The sequence below is a fragment of the Alligator mississippiensis genome, chromosome 12, assembly GCF_030867095.1.
Source record: "Alligator mississippiensis isolate rAllMis1 chromosome 12, rAllMis1, whole genome shotgun sequence".
Taxonomy (NCBI): domain Eukaryota; kingdom Metazoa; phylum Chordata; order Crocodylia; family Alligatoridae; genus Alligator; species Alligator mississippiensis.
Genome location: NC_081835.1, coordinates 43,733,057 through 43,753,438, shown reverse-complemented (window position 1 = coordinate 43,753,438; position 20,382 = coordinate 43,733,057). Strand labels below are relative to the sequence as shown.

The window sequence follows — 20,382 nt, the reverse complement described above, 5'->3', positions numbered from 1 at the left end:
AATGTTTCCAAATGTTGGCTATGTTCCCACTTGCCTCCTAGTACAATGATAGGGGTGCCCATGATTGCTTTATCCCTTAAGTGGACCAACTTTTGTGATATGTATAACCCACAGCACAACTACAGTGAGTGCCAAAGATTTTGGTCAAATCAGACCTTTTCCCAGCGTCTTCCTCCCTCTTCTCATCCTGCTCCATTTTTAGTTCCTTGGGCTCTACAGTTATTCATAGTCTGTTAATATTGTTTGTTATTTTTGTAGAATATACTTAATACCTATGCTAATATGATGCTGCTTAAGTTGTGCCACTAGGCAAATGCAAAATAGCTTGTTAACCTCTGTGCAAAGAAATGAAGTGTATAATATGTATGTTGAACTAATGGAAGGTAAAGAGACAGAAGAATTAAAAGTTAAAAGGCTCGTGGCTATAAATATGTAATATGTTGGGCCAAAAAGGCCCAAAAGGGGGGAATAGATTTCATAGACATTAGGGCTGGAAGGGACCTCAGAAGATCATCAAGTCCAGCCCCCTGCCCCAGGGGCAGGAAGTCAGCAGGGGTCATAGGATCCCAGCAAGATAAACATCCAAATGTCTCTTGAAGGCATTCAAAGTAGGTGCTTGAACCACCTCTGGCAGCAGTCTATTCCAAACCTTGGGGACTCGGACAGTAAAGTTCTTCCTTATGTCCAGCCTGAAACGGTCATGGAGGAGTTTGTGACTGTTTGACCTTGTCATCCCTTGGGGTGCTCTGGTGAACAGACGTTTCCCCAGATCCCGGTAAGCACCCCTGATAAACCTATAGGCAGTCACCAGATCACTCCTAAACCTGAGCTTTTCCAGGCTGAAGAGTCCCATAGCTCTCAGCCTCTCATCATAAGGTCTGTTTCCTGACTTCTGATCATGCGCATGGCTCTTCTCTGGACTTGAAACCAACTTGAAGAAAAGAGCTGTCATGTACAAAAAATTTGCCAAAAAATTTCAGTTTTGGTTGATTCAGTTGGCTTTCCCTAATGTAGAAGCAATATTGCGGCTCTTTTTGAGTCTAATGGTAACAAACTGCTCAAGAGAAAGGTCATTTTCCCGGCTGAAAAAGATTAAGAATGAACTGCGAACAACAATGCTCCAAGAAAAGCTGTCTGCACTAAACATTATGTGCATAGAAAGTGATAAACTTCATAGCTTATCATTTGAGGACATCAATGACCTTGCTCTCCAAAAATCACAACAGCAAATGTTTAAAACACAGTACAGGTTGTATGGCCGCTTCCATTTAGTAAGTGCTGATCTGTGTAATTGCTCTTGTGTTGCTGTAAATTAAAAGTGTTCATACATGCTAATTAAGAAACCATAAAGGATTTTAACTTGAAAGTATTTCATAATGCAGATAGGTTTATTGCAAGATATATGTTTTAGTTAGATTATTTGTTTTTCATTGCACCTTCACCTATGTATATTTGCAAATATAAAGCTTTAATATTTCTATTTTCATTGTCCTTTCAGTTAGAATTATACACTTTTTTTTGGTAATGCTATGGAGCCTCTTAAGCTTGACATATTTTAGGGCCCCAGCATGTCATAATCTGGCCCTGTCTGCATGGGCCAGATTGTGGAAGTATGTTTAACCAGGCCTCTTACTTGACTAGGAGGAGAGACAAAGAGAGAGAAAGAGAAGAGAAGAAGATGCTGATGCTGATGCTATGTGTTTCAAAATGTTCTAAGATAAGGAAAAAACCTTCATGCCTTGTTTTGTCTGTGTGCAGATGTTAACCTCCTTTCTGCCAAACTAGAAACTGATAACTGTTCCCAAAACATAGTGTTTTTTTTTAAATAAGTAAACTGCTTACGTGTGACAAACAAATGATCAACATCTTTCTGTTTCTCTCAAGGTTGCTTTGTCTGAACCCTGCATCTTTTTTTCGCTGTCTAAAGTATAAATATGCTTGTAAACTTGTAGAGGTCAGAGTTCCTTTAAGAGCTCTCCCTGTGATCACTTGTATAGTTTTAAATAAACCTAGATGGCTCTGCCAATTCTAATACAACCGCAACGCGAAGTTTGATTTCTTCCACGAGGTGGGGGCAGATTCTCCCTGAGTGCAATAGGAGGACAGCAACATGTAGAATAGAGGGCTGCTTGATGGGGCCCTTACTGGCTTTGTGAGGGGGGGCAGGGCAGCTTCTTGGATGACAGCCACCTCACTCCCAGCCTCTGAGGAAGATGAACACTTTTCCTTGCCCCCTGAGTGTTGTGGGACCTTGACATTTGCCCTGGACAGGCCCTGCTGGTCCCACCAGACTCATTCTAAGTCCAGGCCCGGCCAGCTGCCACCAGTCTCTGTTCCTGGCCTTTGAATGCTATTCCTTCATTCCTAATAGTGCCTGCACAACTCCCCTCAGGGGACTGCTTCTCAGCCCACAGATGTCACCAGCAGGAAACCCTTCCTGTATCTCTCCTGCTTCTACAAAGTTGCAGTGTCACCTCCTTGGGACAGGAAAGATGAGGGCCTGAAGAACTGATAGCAGCTGCTGCCTTATACAGTCAGCAGAGGAAATCCTGCCTCAGGGCTGAGATGTTTCCCCAAGGCTGGGATTCACAGGGTCTGCAGCCAGGCTGCCTCCAAAGCATCAGGCATCCCTCAGCCACACCTGGTTCTACTGGGCAGTCCTGGAAACAGTCGGCCTGTGTTAGCCTTTGCACAACCCTTACTTCCCCCAACCAGAAGAGCGATTCCCAGCAGCTCGCACATAGCTAACAACAGAATCTTCTTTGGGGGACTCCACTTCACCCTGACCGTTATGTGATTAAAGTGTGTGATTTGGAAAGAGGTGAAACAACTCTGCTGTTGCAGAGTTCTAGCTATTTTTCCTTCTCCTGCACCAAGTCCTGAGCAGATCTGGATATACCTGTGGCTGCCCCATGCAGAGTCCCACCAGTCCCAAGTAGCCTGAGGCATGGATTGAGGGTCCCAAGTTCCTTAAGCCAATTCAGGACACAGCTCAAAGCTCTAGTCTATTCCTAGGATCTTGCACATTTTTGGGCTAGTCTCAGTTTATGCCTGCATTCCCCATCTTGTGGCCCATTTCTTAGAGCAACACTTTGCTCTGGGATATCTCCTCCACCTGTTGTGGTGACTGCATAACATCTCCACAGCAGCTTCAGGATGGCTTTGTGTAAAAGTAATAGGAAAGTCTTTGTGTATTGTTAGTTTCTTTTATGGGACTGAAAAGGTGCACCAGTGCCCTTGTGACCTGGCACGGCTCCATGGAAACCCTGAAAGTGCATCACAGAGAACAGGCCAGGAACCACTGTTCCAGTCCCAATGTAGTGAGGGGAATCAGCTTTCACAAGCATAAGCAGGTAAGCTGAGCTGCTGATCCAGGCCAGCTACTTAGTGGTCCTCTTTGGAGGACTCGAATGGAGGCGACAACCTGGTGAGGGGACTCCAGATCCTTGACCACCTGGGTGATAGCGATCATTGCCTACTGGAATTCACTATTCAGCGCAGGGTGTCAAGGCCCTGCAGCAAGGCAGTAGCCCTTGACTTCAGGAGGACTGACTTCAACGAGTTGAGGAGATTGGTAGGAAAGGCATTGCAGTCCCGGAGAGTAGGGGAACTAGGTGTCCAAGACAAGTGGTCGTTTCTTAAGGAGACGATCCTCCGAGCCCAAGGGGTGACAGTCCCAATGCGGGTCAAAGGGGGCAAGAGTGCTCAAAAGCCCCCTTGGTTCACCAAAGGCATTCAGGAATGTCTGAAAGCCAAAAAGGAGGCGTACATCCAGTGAAAGGCGGGGCTATCACCAAAGAGGATTATACAACCATAGCAAGAGTCGGTAGGGAGGCTGTTAGGAAGGCTAAGGTGGAGACAGAACCAGGGCTAGCAACAAGGATCAAGGACAACAAAAAGTCCTTTTTATAAATACATAGGGAGTAAAAAGAAGGCACCAGGCAACATGGGGCCTCTGCAGGATACGCTTGGCAATCTGGTGGTTGCACCAGACAAAAAAGCAGACCTTTTTTAACAAATACTTTGCCTCCATTTTTCTGAGCAGGGACCGGGACTTCTTCCCAACCAGGATTCAGGACAGACTCAGTAGTGACTCTGCCAGGCCTAGGGTCAGGGAGGACTGAGTTAGGGAACTTCTGGAGGGGCTGAACGTATTCAAATCAGCAGGTCCAGATGCTCTCCACCCTAGGGTGCTGAGGGAATTGGCAGGGGTCATCGCGGGGCCCCTGGCATGGCTTTACGAGCACTCATGGTGCTCTGGCCAGGTGCCAGAAGACTGGAAGAAGGCCAATGTGGTCCCCATTTTCAAAAAAGGGAGGAGGGAGGACCCAGGCAACTATAGGCCTGCTAGTCTTACTTTGGTCCTGGGGAAGCTCTTTGAAAAAATTATCCAGGAACACATCTGGGAGGGACCAGCAGGGGGAAGGATGCTCAAGGGCAACCAGCATGGGTTCATTAAGGGCAGGTCCTGTCAGACCAACCTGATAGCCTTCTATGATCAGGTCACAAAATCGTTGGATGCAGGTATCGTGGTGGATGTAGTCTTCCTGGACTTCAGGAAGGCCTTTGATGCTGTCTCCCACCCCATTCTCATTAAAAAGCTAGGTGACTGCGGCACTGATGCCTACACAGTCAGATGGGTCGCAAATTGGATAGGGGGCCACACCCAGAGAGTGGTGGTGGATGGGTCGTATTCGACCTGGACGGAGGTGGGCAGTGGAGTCCCCCAGGACTCGGTCCTCAGGCCCATACTGTTCAATTTCTTTAGCAGCGACTTGGATAAGGGGTTGAAAAGCACCTTGTTCAAATTCGCTGATGACACCAAGATTTGGGGTGAGGTGGGCATGCTAGAAGGGAGAGACAGGATACAACTGGACCTGGACAGGTTACAGGGGTGGGCGAATGTGAATAGGATGGGATTCAATACTGACAAGTGCAGGGTACTGCACTTGGGCAGGAAGAACCAGCAGCATACCTATAGGCTGGGGAATTCCCTTCTTGAAAGCACAGAGGCAGAAAGAGATCTTGGAGTCATTATCGATTCTAAAATAAACATGGGCCGCCAATGTGAGGATGCGGTCAGCAAGGCTAACCGCACCTTGTCAAGTATCCACAGCTGCATCACGAGCAGGTCCAAGGAGGTGATCCTCCCCCTCTATGCAACACTGGTCAGACCACAGTTGGAGTACTGTGTCCAGTTCTGGGCGCCGCACTTCAGGAGGGATGTGGACAGCATCGAGAGGGTCCAAAGGAGGGCCACTTGCATGATCAGGGGCAGCAGAGCAGACCCTACAAGAAGGGGCTACGGGACCTGGACCTGTTCAGCCTTCACAAGAGAAAGCTGAGAGGGGATCTAGTGGCTGTCTATAAACTTACCAGGGGGGACCAGAGGGGAATGGGTGAGACCCTGTCCTCCCGAGTGCTCCCTGGAGTAACAAGGAATAACAGCCACAAGTTGACTGAGAGCAGGTTCAGGCTAGACATCAGGAGGCACTACTTCACAGTCAGGGCAGCCAGGATCTGGAACCAGCTTCCAAGGGAAGTGGTGCTGGCTCCTACCTTAGAGGTCTTTAAAAGGAGGCTTGATAACTACCTAGCTGGGGTCATTTGAGCTTAAACTAACTAGGGGTCATATGAGCCTAGTATTCATTCCTGCCCAGGGCAGGGGGGCAGACTTGATGATCTGCTCAGGTGCCCTCCGGCCCTACATCTATGAATCTATGAATCTACAAATGCAGCTCCAAGTGTGACTCCTTCATCCTCAGCCAAAGCAGAGAGTGCTCTCCAGCCAGGCTGGAATGAGAGGGACCAGGACATGGAAAGAGAAAGATTAAGATTCATAGAATCTTTTGAGGGAAGCAGAACCATCCAGAAAAGAGTGAGCAGATACAAAACACTCATAACCAGGGCTGCAGGTTGTGTGCCACGTCAGAGCTGCTCCTTGGTGCCATGTAGGGATGGAAGGGTGTTGGCTATCACATGAGTAAGGGTAATGGGAACTGACCCATGTTCTTAGTGGCTGTGTGGGTGCTTATGCATATGTGGGCAGAAACTGCACCCATGCAGTGAACTTACCATCCCCAGCAGTAATACCTTTTTCACCTTGGTATCTCTTTCTAAACTGAAAGCATTGCAGCCACATGTACAGCATCCCAGATGGCCTAGTTAGCATGCCTGCAGACTGCCACTCCATGGTGTTAATTGCCCCAACTATAGAACTGCACAGTGACACTATTTTGCTTGAAGTGCAGGAGGTGGCAGTGCAGAGAAGTGCCGTGTGCCTGAGCTGCCTGGCATGGTAGGTTTCTCTGGTAGATGTGTAAGTTCTCATCACTGTTTTAAGAAGGAAAGGTAGGTAGTCTCAGCTGAACCAGGCTGCCAGCCCCCTTGGGTGTTTAGAGCAAGAGATGTAGTTCACCTTCACCAGGCATGATAGGCAGTAGCTCCCACAATGCCTATTTAGCCCAAATGGTGCTGTGCATGGCAAAGACAAAACAGAGAGTGGTGCTCAACATGTTGAGACACGGGATGTCCCTGGAATAAGGGACTGTCCTACTGATCCTTGGAACCATGTTAGAAATAAACACAGCCAAAAAGTGATTGGCTAGCCTGGATAACAGGAAGGGTCCTTGACTGGATCCAGCGGGAAATCGATGTCAGATGAAGTCTATGTATGCACAAAGGCTGGCTGGGCATAAATGTAGGACCCTATAGGACAAGGCACAGTGAAGGACGTGATATAGATGGAAGCAGCCTCCCCCTGCCCCCCAGGAGTGGGTAACTGATTCCTTGGTTCTGCTGTCTGCTGCTATTATAACCTTGTGACTAAAAGGAGAATGTGCTGTGCTCAGATTCTCGTAAATAGAGCTGCTGTCATTAAGTCAGCTGGCAAATTGGCTCTGGGAGGTGCCCTTCATTCAGGATCACGAGAGTTTTCATGGTGACTGTCACAGCACTGCCTCACATGGCAGGAGGTATCTTGGATCCCCCATGCTGCACAGCTTTACCCAGTAATGGAGCCTTTATAGGGTGCCTTCCCCTGGAGTCACTAGTAGCTCCAGCCTCAAGCCCCACTTAGGGTCTCATCACACAGGCTCTATGGATCTAATTCAGTGGTTTCTTGGAAAGGGCTCCCCTGCTGACTCCCCTATGTGTGGATGGGGTACCCAGAACAGCTGCATTTTCCTCACCTTAGAAAGCAGTTTTGAGGTCTTTTATTTCAGGCTGTTTTAGCTCTTGTTTATCCCTGATCTTGCCTCATCTGCTGGGCAGAGGTCCTGGCAATGAGCTGGCGTCAGGCACAGAGGCAGTGTCCTGCCTTGTATTATGGCACCACAGCAATTACAGACCACTGTGGGTGGAGAGTGCCTCACTATTGGGGCTACATGAAGATCCACCCCCCAGCACAGTCTGCTGGAGATGTACCTTCGCTGACCTCCGAGCTATCCTCCCTTCCACCTTGGAGCGCTCTGAGGCCTTGTGGTTGCTGGGCAGGGACCACAGAGCTTCCCTTTCCATTTGCCAGCAGGAAATGAGGCTTAGTTCCGGGAGAAAGGCCTTCCAAGCTGGGGGAGTCATGGGAGGAGAAGGGGTGGGCACAAATGAAGGCACATAGGATAGCTGCAGCAGGACAGGCAAGACCTGGGAAGCATTTATTTCCCTGGGGTGGAGAGAGGGCACAAGCTTCAGACAGGAGCGAGGAAGGAGATCTGAGAACAACAGAGAGAGAAACTGGGAGGCAAGACACTCAGAGAGTGCAATTGCCTCTGGAATCACGGACTCTTGATCAGATCATTGCAGAAGGATACCAAGTCCTCCGGACTGATAGACGATCTGCTGGCTGGGTCACTCCCCTCCCCTTCCCTCTGCTTCATTCATTTCTTTCCCTCCTTTCCTTCCTCCTCTGAGTGCAGCCATCCAAGGAGGGGCCATCCTGGTAGAGCCAGGCCCAAGCTCTCTGTCCCCTGCTCTTCATTGTTCCTGCAGTGCTGCTGTCACGCTGCTCACCCGGAGGCACACAAAGCCAAAGCAGGTGGGTGAGTCCTTTTTTCCATGGGTACCAAGAAGGGACCTGTTTTATAGGCAGAAAAACTGAGCATCTCATGCACAGAGTAATGGTTGTGGCAGATCCAGCATGAGGAAGGAGCACACAGAGAAGGGACTGTGGTGACACAGGGAGCCAGGACTCTGGGGTTGTAGCCCCAGCTGTGGCAGGGACATGGGGTCTAACATTGAAAGCAGGAGGGTGGGAGCTTGGATTCCTGGGTTTTCTTCCTAGCAGTGGAAGCTTGTGATTAAAGAAAAGAATAAGGAGTCAGGACTCCTGGATTCTATTCTCATCTGTACCACAGACTCATTCTGAATTTAGGCAAGCCATTTTACTAATTTGGGCCTCAGGTGCCCATTATTCCCTATATAGCAGTACTGCCCTGATTCCCAGATTCTCCATAGGGGTGCCGCAATGTGCCAAGGGCACACTAGAAGAAATGCCAAACGCTAACACATTGTATCTAGCCCCAGAAGCTGCTTTAATACCTCCTTGCCATCTCACTGACTTGGTCAGCCCTCGGCATGTATGAAATCCTCTCTCTGCCAGTTGGACAGCAGTGCTGGCAGAGGCATGGGCACTATCAGCATCTCTCAGCTGTCCTAACCCACCCCTCTGGGCCCTACCACAATGCCATACACCAAGGGCAGGAGGCAAAGCTTAAAAAGTGGGGTGGGTGGGTAGATCCATGGCTGAGGCTCAGCACAGACTGGAATATGTCCCGTCTCGGGCCTGCCCCCCCATCAGCTAGCCGGCCTTAGTTTAGGGTGGGCACCTGCTCCATACACCACTTCCCTCATGCCAGGTCATCTACCCCTCGTCCCCTTCCTCATGCTCTTGACATGGCTCAGCCAGGCAGGTTCTTCATGCCACCTGTCCCACGGCCAGGAGCTTTTGGGCCAGAGCAGTGACCCTGGAAGCCCTCTCTGAAGTGGGGCGCTGGGGTTTGGACCAGGCCAGGGCCAAAGTAGAGCAGCAGGCAGACAAGGTTGGGAACCAGCAGGGCTGTGGCCGGTGCCAAGGGAAGGGCTGGCTCTGTCCTGGCTCCGGGACCGTTCCCAGCGCCAGCACCGCGGGCCCATGCCAGGGGCATGTTGCGGGCAGTGCGGGCGGTTCTGCAGGCGGCCGGGCTGGCTCCGGGCGCGGACTCTCTGCCGGAGCCAGGCGCGGGAGCCGGGGCGGCGGCAGGGCGAGGGCGGGCGCGGGGCTGAGGCCGAGTTCCCGATGGCAACTCCCGCCTCCTGCTCCGGGACAGCTCCAGCTTCCGCCGGCCCCAGGGAGGCGCTGCCCGCTCAGTGGCGCCGCGCGGGGGGCAGCGGGGCTGGGCCCGGGGGCCGCTGCCATCCGGGACTCGCCCTGCCCCTCTGGAGCCGCGCGTGGAGCGGGAACAAAGCGGGGCGGCCGCGGCCCCCTGCGCGCGGGGCAGGAGGGCGCCAGGCGGAGCTGCCCGCGCCCCCGGGCCGGCGGCAGTAGCAGCCCCGGCGCTCTGCTCCCAAGCCGCCTCCGTCCCTGCGGCCCCGCCCGGGCCCCCGGGGACCGGCTCATGCGCTGGGGCCCCGGTTCGTGCGCCCCTCGCGGGGGCCCGGCCAAGCCACGTGCATCGCCCCGCGCCCCGGCCGCCGCCCTGGGGCTTCGCTTCAGCTGCGGGGAACCGCAGCCGAGCACGGCCCCGCGCGAGGAAAGCGGCGCTGAGCCCTGGGTAGGGGAATCCCAGCTCCGGCCGCAGAAGTGGCTCCGGTGCCGCGACCGCCCCGCCCGCCGTGTGCAGGGCGCAGCCGCGCGGGGGGGCGGGCGGGGCGGGGGCCGCGCGGCCCTTTAAGAGCGGCGGCGCCGGCCGGGCCGGGCTCGAGGCGGGGCGCTATGAGGTGAGCGCCGGGACGAGCCGGGTCGGGCTCGGCTCGGGGGCTGCAGCAGGCGCGGGAGCGTGAGCCACGGCCACCCCCTCCTGCCGCCGGGCCCGGGGCGGTGCAGCGGGCGGGCGCTTTGTGCGAGCCCTGCTCCGCCGGCAGCCGCCCTCGCCCGCCGCTTCCCCTAGCGGTGGCGCCCGCTGCCCCGTGCGCGGCCGGCCCGGAACAAAGGCTCCGCGAGGCGCCGGCGGGGCTGAGCCTCGGGCCCGTGGCCCGCCCGGCTCTGCCCTGCCCCCGTCCCGGGAGGGGGCGGACCTGGGCCGGGCCGTGCACGTGTCCCGGTAGGTGGGGGCTCCTTGCCCGCTGTCGCCCGCCCCGCGAGCCTGGTCCCGCTGGCCGTGGCCGTGGCCTGGGCCAGGTGCGGGGTGGCGAGCAGGTCGGGCTGCTGAGCCCCGCAGGCAGCTGCAGTGTCCCGGTGTCCGGCTGGGAACAGCAGAGATGCCAGGTTCTCCACCCGGTGCTGCCAGGGTGGCTCGTTGCTGCACCCCATTCTGTGCAGCAGTGCCGCCACCCCGGTCTCGGAGGGTGAGCGGAGACCGGTAGCACTTGGAGGAGTTGGGTGTGAGGGGCAGAGAAACAGCTGGGTACCACGGCCCGTCAGCCCTTCCACAGTCCATGGTGGTTGGGTTGCCTGCGAGGGGAGCTCCGGACTGGAGATCGCAGGTCTGGAGCAAGGGGCATCCACAGAGCGGAACAGGCCGCTCTGGGCTTTGGTGCCCCCACCCCCGATCCAGGCTGACGGGCCCCCTGCTGCCGCAGCCCTGGCAGCAGGACCGCTCAGCAGCGAGGCTTGTGGGGCTGCACTGTTGGTCTAGAGCAGTGGTTTTCTATGTGTGGTCCATGGACCCATGAGGGTCCACAGACTGTTTAAGGGGTCTTCGAAAGATGACTACGATCAATCAAAAGCATGTGAATACCCACACGTACAGTTCAAAAGCGTCTGTTGCTGCATTCAAAATTTTTGAAAAAAGGTTGAAAACCACTGGTCTAGAAGGACTGGGGAGGGGTGAGCCTTCCCCTTCCCTCTAACAGCTGGTCTCTTGTTCTTAGGCTCTGATCTGGCTGTGACCTGAAGCTGTCCTGCAACAGAGCAGCCCAGCGAGAGAGAATGCGGAGAGGCTCCACCCTGGCAGTTCCATGGCTCCTACTCCTGGCTGTTGCCTCTTGTTGTGGGCGGTACGAGAAGCCAGCCTTCCCCCCAGTCTTCACACGCAGGCCCTTCCTGGTAGCCTGGAACATGCCCACCCAGGACTGCAAGCCCCGCTTCAAGGTCCAACTGGATTTCAGCCTTTTTGACCTCCATGCCACGCCCAATGAGGGCTTTGTGGACCAGAACATCACCATCTTCTACAAGGAACGCCTGGGTCTGTATCCTTACTACACTCCGCAGGGAGTGGCAGTGAATGGTGGGGTCCCACAGAACAGCAGCATCCTGGATCACTTAGACCGGCTCCCTGAGGGCATCAACAAATACATTCGCTCGGAGACCAGGGAAGGCCTGGCTGTCATTGACTGGGAGGAGTGGCGACCCATCTGGGTCCGGAATTGGAAGCTCAAGGACATCTATCGCCAAGCCTCCCGCCAGCTGGTGAAGTCCAACCATCCTGACTGGCCAGAGGACAGAGTAAACAAAGAGGCCACCTTTGAATTCGAGACCTCGGCCCAGAAGTTCATGATCAGCACCCTGCAGCATGCCAAGAACTACCGACCCAAGAAACTGTGGGGCTACTACCTCTTTCCAGACTGCTACAACCATGACTACAGCAAAAACCAGAAGACCTACACAGGGCAGTGTCCAGATGTAGAGAAGAGCCGTAATGACCAGCTGGCCTGGCTGTGGAAGGAGAGCACAGCCCTCTACCCCTCCATCTACCTGGACCAGATGCTGGCCTCGTCTGAGAATGGGCGCAAGTTTGTGCACTGGCGGGTCATGGAGGCCATGAGGATCTCCCATCGGCACCATGATGGCTACTCCCTGCCTGTCTTTGTGTACACCATGGCCACCTACAGTCGCACAATATCTATGCTGAGTCAGGTGAGGAGGTGCCCATATCCCTCCTTTGCCAATGATGCTCTTGGGCAGCTGTTGCTGGAGCCCTGCTTCTTGGGCATCAGGGCACTCTAGTGTGGCAATAACGATGGGTTTCATGTCCTCTCTGATGTCTTGACTTTATACCCCAGTCTAATACACCGGGGCAGTGGAATATATCACAGGGCTGGACTCAGAGCAGTCCCCTCCTTGCCCCCATGTGGTATGACAAAAGGTTGGGGAGGAATAACTGGTTCTCACCACCTTTCTTAAAGTACCCACACCTAGGCCTCTGCCAAGTGGTTTCACCCTGCTTCTGCTCTCTTCCCCAAGCAAGCCTTCCTGGCTCATCACAGGCTAACACTACTAGCTTGGCTGGTGCTGCTGCTTGTGGTACTGGTTGCAGAACAGGTATCCACATCTAAGCACACTTGCCAGTAGGGTGCTTTCTGGCATTGACCTCCCACAGAGCAGCCCTGGGCAGTGCAGAAGAGTCTTGTTTGGTAGGGAAGTGATCCCAGTGATCCCTGTTCCTAAAATGTCTGGGGATGGTTGTGGTGGGGGGAGATCTTCCTATGCTAGGCAGTTGGCTGTTTGAGCAGAGGTGGGTGGCATGTTTGAGGTGGGTAGATACTGTAATGTCTGGCCCAGCTGCACACCTTCAGTCTGGGAGGGGAGGAGTGGGAAGAGTTTCAGACTGCACTATTCTTGGCCACCTTGAGGAAGCACAGATGTTGAAAGGGGCACCACAGTCTGTGTCTTCACCCTGCTGTGGGCTGTTGCAGTCTAATCTCATGGGAACAGCCATGACTTCTCCTTTACGCAAACCTGATCATTAGTACCCACGGTGTGGGCTTGGCAGCATGAGCTCAGGAGCCAGGTTGCTTGCGCTTCACTTCTGACCCTGCTGTAGCCTTATGGAATGAGTACTGGTAAGTTGTGTAAGACCAGGAGCTCAGCTGGGGGTGTTCAGTGCTAATGTTCAGTCCTTGAATTAACTTTGTCTCGCTGTGGCTAAGGCAATATGTGAGACTCATGCAGAGCCTTGATGGGACTCCTGATGTGCCACTGTTTGTGGGGGGGCAGCCATTAGGACAGGGATGGGATGGATCTGCTTCCACAGGCAGGGAGGAGTTTTGCACTGCCCCTGTGCAGTGTGGGAGGGGAGCCCTGCTCCTGGAGGCCTTTTTTAGTACTGTGGGTTTCTGTTTAGATACAAATCTGAGCCCCACAGAATTTCTCCCTCTAGGCATTACTGTCTGCTTCTTTCAGCCTAGCTTGCTGGGGTGCATTTGGGTTCTTGGGTTTGTCTCAGCTATGGGACAGTATCTGGTTTCTCTGCCAACCCTCTCTGTCAATCCCATTCTATTCAAGAGCGCCCTCTGCAGTCTGTCAGAGAGCATGGGCAGAGAGGGAGCCAGAGAGGCCAGTGGCAGGGTGGAGTCGCAGCCCAGCTAGTGGCTGTGGTGGGGAACAGATGGGGTCCAGGACTGGGCTGTCAGCAAGGCAGGCAGGAAGGGCCAGACTGTGCCTTGGCATTGGTGCTGTTCTTCCCTGTCCAGGCAGGGTTAGCGGGGACATCAAGCCCTTCCTGGCCAAGAGGCCTGAGTGCTAATGCAATCTCAGACATGGCACCCACTGTGGAAGGGCAGCAGCACCAGTGTTGCAGAGAGAAGAGAGTGAGCTCCTCCCTGGCCTCTGTGGGACTGGGGACAGTGGCATGAGGCAAATGGGGGCACTTCTGATGGATCTGGGACACTCCTTTGCCAGCCAAAGCAGGGGATCCCAAGCCAGCTCCATGCTGTTTAGGGCAGGACAGGGGGGAGTAGCTCCAGGGTGTCACAGCTGAAGGAGAGAAGTGCCCATGCCAAGCCCTTGAGGCAAAGCTGGGATTTTGGACTGTCACTGTAGGGAGGAGATGCTAAAAGGGATGGAGTAGCTTCACCATCTCATGCAGATAGTTTTAAACCTGAGGGGGGTTTATGCCTATGCATGAGGCCAGATTCCCCTCCCCCACCCCCATGAATAGCTTTGATCTGAGCTCTGCTCCTCTCTCCAGTGTGGTCCTATACCCTGGCAGCTCAGGGCCAGAAATTGAGCAGGGCTGTGCCTGGATGCCATGGGTGATGCCTCCCAATAACTGTTCAGGTTAAGTGGAGGTCTCTGGCATCCCCAGGGATCCCCTGGCTGGTTTACTGAGCACCCTCTGGCACTGTGGCCCAAGTAGGAGAGGTAGGAATGGCATGTCCTGCTTGTGAAGGAGTGGGATTCCCCCATGTAATCCGGGAAACCTCACTGCAGCAGCACCTGCTGTCTCCTGGTCTGCCTTGGGTGCAGAGCTGTCTCTGGTGGGGCCTGAGAACTGCAAGTCCTTGGGAGCCCTGTGTGGCTTGTGCTGCTTGCTGTGTGCTTGGGATGTGGTGGTGGGGTTGTACCCAGGCCTTTGGGGCAGCTTGGGAGCAGCAAGCCTCACTATACCAGGACTGTGAGCCCAGCCCAGCCCAGTAGGAAGCTCCCTGCTCTGGGCCCTCCATCCCTGTGGCCACCAGCAGGGCAGCATTTGCCTGAACATGCCTTTAGGTACCTGACAGACAGCCTTGGCCAGCAAGGGCTGCAGCATGGGGTAGAGTGGTCTGGGATGGCTTTGACAAGGGAACCCAGGAGAGAATGTTTCCTTCCCTCCCTTCCCTTGCCCTGCCCTGCTCTACCCACCTCCCCAAAGACCAGTGGGATTCCTAGGTTCTATTTCTGCCCTGGGTTGGGGGAACAGTTCCAGTGTTTAGAGCCAGAGAGAATCCAGGAGTTCCAGCTCTGGCACTTTCTGCTCTTGAAAAATTCCATCCTAGCCAGGTGTCTCAGTCTTCAGTATCCACAGTGTGTGTGTGTGTGTGTGTGTGTGTGTTTGGCTGTGGGGGTGGCAGAGGAAATGGGGTGAGCAGGTATTGCTCATAGGGGTATTATGAGAGCTTAATTCCTGGATATCAAGCCCTGAAAGCCTTGGAACCCAGGTGTGGCCTGGGTACAGCACTGACTTGGTGATAAATGGCTGGCTGAATATGAGGAGCAAGGTCTTTAACAGGGTAAAGCCCAGCAGCGAGGCTGAGATAGAGGCCTGTGGGCTAGGCTGGAGCCCAGGGCAGGAACAAGGTGTACAAGTAGAGCTGTAGGCAGGGAGCATTTCCTGACCCTGATTCTTGCTGGCGCTTCCAGTCCCCCTTGTTAAACAAGTCAGTCCTGCTGTTGCCAAGCAAAGATTCTCCTCAGGCAGGCATGGAGCCTGGAACAGGTTGATCTCCTTGCCTCCCACCTCATTTCCTGCTGACTCCCAGCCCTTTGGCAGTTCCCGGAGTGACTGAGCAGGGAAGCCCCTCCTCTGCTTCCACAGCTGGGTCCAGCACAGGAGCCTACCTGCTGTCCCAGACTGGAATGTGAACAGCAGAATGGGGTAGAGACCTGGCTCAAAGCCTGTGGAAACAGCTGCTAATCTACCCTATCCTACCTCTCCCCTCCCCTTCCCTGCCCCACTGGCGAGGCATATGGGGTGCATGTGCACCCCCTGAGCGTGGCAGTGCACCCCCTGCCTGGGGGGCAGGTGAACTTGCCCAGCAGAAAAGGCCTCCAGTCAGAGGTCACCTCCTAGTCTCATGTGGGGCTCTGGTGCCCCCTACTGAGATGCCAGTAGTATGGATGCAGGTTTATTGGTTCTAGCCGTGCTGGTCTAAGCACATGGGCAGGCAAGGTTCTTTGGGTAGATGTGATATTTTTATTAGACAAACTAAAACAGTTGGGAAAAAGTTCTTTGCAAGCTAGTCTAATAAAAGATAACACATCTACCCAAAGAACCTTGCCTATGTGTAGTATGGATGGCAGGTCCCATCCAGGTGCAGACCTAGCCTGACCCTGCTTAGCTGGAAGTCTTAGAGCTGAGGCTGAAATGAAAGCACTGGTAACTGGAAGCAGAGCCTGTACTTCTCTCAGGGTCAGCTGTAGGGTTGTGGTGTCCCTGTGTGGGCCTATGCTTAGTTCTCTTGGCCTCAGGATGGATTGGCTGCCCATACACCCGTCTGGGTAGGGGAGCTACACCAGCTGAACCTTGGAGGACACTAAGCAAGGAGCCCACTCTTTGCCCCTGTGTTGCCCACTACCCCCTGCTGATAGTTTTGGCTCTAATCTGTGGCCTTGTCTGGGTTTTTCCCCATGCAGGTAGACCTGGTCTCCACTGTTGGGGAGAGCGCTGCCCTGGGGGCAGCTGGCACCATCTTTTGGGGTGATGCTGACCAAACAGGAAGCCGGGTAAGTATGAGGGGATGCAGTGCTGTTGGTGTCCTGCCACTTGGAACTGCCTGTGGTTGGATGCCATGGGTCAGGGTTGTTTTTGCCCAAACTGGGCTCTTACCTCCTGCTGTCAACGGCATGGTCCAGCCTGAGCTTCTCTGACCATGTTTCGGGAGGTCCCTTCAGGAGTCTTATCCTGCTGGGATGAAGGGCTGATGGGATGCGGAGGTGTTGGCACAAATGATCAACTGAAAGCCAACTGAGGACAGGGCCAAGCAAAGTCATTGCTGTGGAAAAATGCAAGGTAATCCACTGGGGGGTGGGCACCCGCATCATGCTTATAGGCTCAGCGGTGCTACGCTCGCTAGCACCACAGCCGAAAGGGACTTGGAGGTCGTGACTGACCACAAGATGAACATGAGCCACCAGTGTGATATCGCAGCTGGTAAAGTGAACAAAACTCTGGCTTGCATCCATAGATGCTTCTCAAGCAAATCTCAGGTTGTCATCCTCCCGCTGTACTTGGCCTTGGTGAGGCCGCAGCTGGAGTACTGCATCCAATTCTGGGCTCTACAATACAAGAAGAATGTGGAGAAGCTTGAGAGAGTCCAGAGAGAAGCCACGTGCATGATCAGAGGGCCAGAGAACAGGCCTTATGAAGAAAGGCTGAGAGCCATGGGACTCTTCAGCCTGGAAAAGCGCAGGCCCAGAGGGAACCTGGTGGCAACCTATAAGTATATAAGGGGTGTACATCAAGATCTGGGGGAACGCCTGTTCACCAGAGCACCCCAAGGGATGATAAGGTCCAATGGTCACAAACTCCTCCAAGATAGTCTTAGGCTGGACATAAGGAAAAACTTCTTTACTGTCTGAGCCCCCAAGGCCTGGAATAGACTCTTTCCAGAGGTGGTGCAAGCACCTACTCTGCACTCTTTTAAGAAATGTTTGGTTGCTTAATTTGCTGGGATCCTTTGACCCTAGCTGACTTCCTGCCCCTGGGGCAGGGGGCTGGACTCTGATCTTCCAAGGTCCCTTCCAGCCCTAATGTCTATGAAATCTATGTACTGGATGCCTGGCCTGTATCACCAGGGTCTTAGCATCAGGGTGCCATGGTAGGGGCTGGTGTAGCCAGTTGGCATGCCTGCTGGCTGCCTGGCTGATCTGTGGGTAGAAGTTCCCTGATGCAGTGCTCATGTGAGGATGGCCCCAGAGGTCAAGCAGCTACAGAGGGTGAAGGGAGAAGAGCTAGTTCTTCTGCCCTTGGCAGTCTGATCCACCTGTAGCCTGTGCTGTGAGAAGGCAATATGCTGCCAGCTGTTTTGGCCTGGGCTCTGACAGCTCCCAAGCCCAGGGTGCATGGAGTGGGCTCCTTGCTTGGTCTCTTCTAAGCGTCAGCCCCTTGAGCATTCTTGGGGGTGAGGCAGGTCTGTGTAAGGGCAGCTGATGCCTACCATGGCCCCCTGGGAATTGGGGTACTGGGGCACTTGTAGGAGAAGCAGTATGAGAGATGTGGAGACAAGCAGGTGAACTACAAGGCAGCTCCCTGGGGTTCCCACATGGACTCACCTTGGCTCTAGGCAAGATGCTTATCCATGTCTCAGTTTCCCCAGTTCCCCCTCCCACCCTCTTTCCCATGGTGGAAGCTGCCCAGGCTTAGCACCCCTTTTAGCTCTAGGGAAGGGTTAATGGCGCTTGGTACAGAGCACGGGAGGAAGAGCCAGCCTCTGTGGTGCACTGCGGTTCTGAATATGTCCAGGGTGCTACCTCGGCATCCTCTACTGCCACACCAGGAAGTTGTCCCTGTAGAATTACTGGAGGTGGGGAGAGCAGACCAGAGTACCATGCTCTGGGAGGTGTAGGGATTCCCTTCCAGGTATCTGTGACTCCAGCACCTACAAGTTAAAAGGGGCCAGACCTGAACATGCGTGCATGTGTATGCTTAGTGCCTAGGTCTCCTCCTGCCTCCTCACCAGGCACAGTGGTTCTGCAGGCCGGATGCTGCCCTGTGGTGCCACTCTCCTGGCCTTGGAGCTCTGCCCTGGGGAGAAGCCTTTAGGATGGCATGTGGTTGTCCCCTGCCAATATAGTTGTCAGTCTGGTGTGGCAGACCTTGCCGCAGCCTGAGCAAGGGAGGGAATCTCACCAGCAGTGGGTACAACTGGGTGTGTCCTTATGGGCCTCTGCCCCTGGTTCCTGGCTGGGCTGAGACTTGTTTGTGGGACTGAGTATGCTTCTGCTGCCCAACGAGGCCCTCGCTCTCCAGGGGTATATTTTTTTTCCCCATACATCCCCCAGGCTGCCCTTGGTGAGCTCTTACACCTCATTCCTTCCCCAGGAGGCCTGCCAGAGCATCAAGACCTACATGGAGGGGGAGTTGGGTCGCTACATCGTCAATGTCACCACAGCCGCCCAGCACTGCAGCCAGGAGCTGTGCCATGGCCATGGGCGCTGCCTGCGCAAAGACAGCAACTCCAACGCCTTCTTGCACCTCAACCCTGCCACCTTCCGCATCCAGCGCCGGCAGATGCCCGATGGGCAGGAGCCACTGCTGTGGGCGGATGGAGAATTCTCTTCAGCAGATACTGCCTACCTACGGACCCATTTCCAGTGCCACTGCTACCTGGGCTGGGAGGGTGAGGCATGTAAGCAGTCAGTCAGTGGTGCCAGGGACACATTTAACCCACTTGGTGTCCTGGACCTCCTGGTGCTGATGACCCTGGCACTCCTCACCTGCTTGGGCTAGCCCCTGCCTGACTCACTTCCTCGTGGGAGGGGCTGGGCACTGTAGATTCTATCTGTAGCTGGGGCACAGACAGAGAAGCCACAAGCCTTTTGTATCTTGTTTAGTGGCAATGTAGCAAAACTGTGTGACAGGCCTACCTCTCCTGCCACTGGCCCCTTGAAAGACAAGAGGCTGCTCCAGGCACCTCTGCTCTCCATGGCAGCTGCAACGGGGGTGCCTGAGGAATGACATCTGGTGGCAGCTGGCAGGGGTATCTGCCTTGGTGGAGAAGAGCATGGATGGGACTTGGACTGACTTCTTTCCCCTGGGACAGGGAGCTTGTCATGAGCTTCCCCTCTGTTCTCCCTGTCTCTGGATTGGCACCAGCACCTGACAGCAAGAGGGAGCACTCACCCCTATCTCAGTGGGACTTGTGGAATGAGAGCAGTTGTGGAGGGGTCTGGGCTTTCAGCAGGAGCCCAGTGTCACTCCCCCCCCCAACCCTCCACTTTAGGCCAGGCCTGAGCAGGTGCTAGGAGTAATAGAGCCCTTCTCCTGTTGTAAGGAGAGGGCTAGGTAAGCACTGAGAAACAGATGGGGGGGCAGGGGGTGGTCTGCTGCAATGAGACCACCTGTTTGGGCAGGCCCTATAGGGTCAAATGCTGCTGTATATGTCTTAAAAACACTCTGTGGGGGATGCTGGTGGGAGATGCCCCCAGCACAGCCCTGCCCAGGGGAAATGACCCTGTGTCTGTTACAGAGAAACCAAAGTGCTTTACCTCAGAATTAAAAAATGGAAAGAGCGTGGGTGCCTTGATTTGCATTGCATGGGGATGCCCCCTCCCCTGTTCTGTGTGGTGGCTGCTTCACCCTTTTTCAGGGAGGCAGGCTTGGGGCTGTCAAGGACTGAATTCCTTGAGCTGTGCTGGGGGTGAATGGGGGCTCGAATCAGTTTTGCACACACCCTCCTGCCACAGCAGATTCTGCAGTAAACCCTGCCTCACTCGGGCATCAGCCCTTGGCTGCCCAGCGCCTGTTAGGAAGTTGTCAGTTGCTCCTGAGCACTTCAGTTTGGGGCATCTCTGCCCTCCATCTTCCACTCCCCCCACATAGGGCTTTGTAGAGGCTAAAGAGTTATGTGCCTTGCCATGGGTCCATAACGGCTTGAGTGCTGCTGTGTCTTGATGTAGGATTCATTGGTTCAGTCTAAGCTGTAGGGGGCTTTTCCCCTCTAGAGAGTCTAGTCCAGCCTGGGTCACATACCCTTCTGCATTAAAGACAGTTAAGTGGTCTCTCATGCCCAGCTGTGCTGTAAAAATATTGCTCATCCTATAGGCTCTTCCTAGGCTCAAAGCTCCCTTCATGCCTGACAGAGTCTCTACAAAATGAACCTGCTCCCTAA

General features: G+C 54.3%; 1 protein-coding gene across 4 annotated transcripts; it reads left to right on the top strand.

The window, feature by feature from the left end:
• Positions 1-7,586: 7,586 nt before the first annotated feature.
• HYAL2 (hyaluronidase 2) lies at positions 7,587-19,783 on the top strand. 4 transcript variants are annotated; one of them, XM_006266382.4, is made up of 4 exons: positions 7,587-8,032; positions 11,005-11,989; positions 16,187-16,276; positions 18,594-19,783. In XM_006266382.4, the coding sequence occupies exons 2-4, from the start codon at positions 11,063-11,065 to the stop codon at positions 18,999-19,001; spliced, it is 1,425 nt and encodes a 474-aa protein (XP_006266444.1). In that variant the 5' UTR covers positions 7,587-8,032; positions 11,005-11,062; the 3' UTR covers positions 19,002-19,783. The 4 variants fall into 4 exon arrangements, with proteins under 4 accessions (XP_006266444.1, XP_059572146.1, XP_059572145.1 ...); XM_059716163.1 differs by lacking the exon at positions 7,587-8,032 and adding an exon at positions 9,454-9,746; XM_059716162.1 differs by lacking the exon at positions 7,587-8,032 and adding an exon at positions 9,829-9,912.
• The last annotated feature ends 599 nt before the right edge of the window (positions 19,784-20,382 follow it).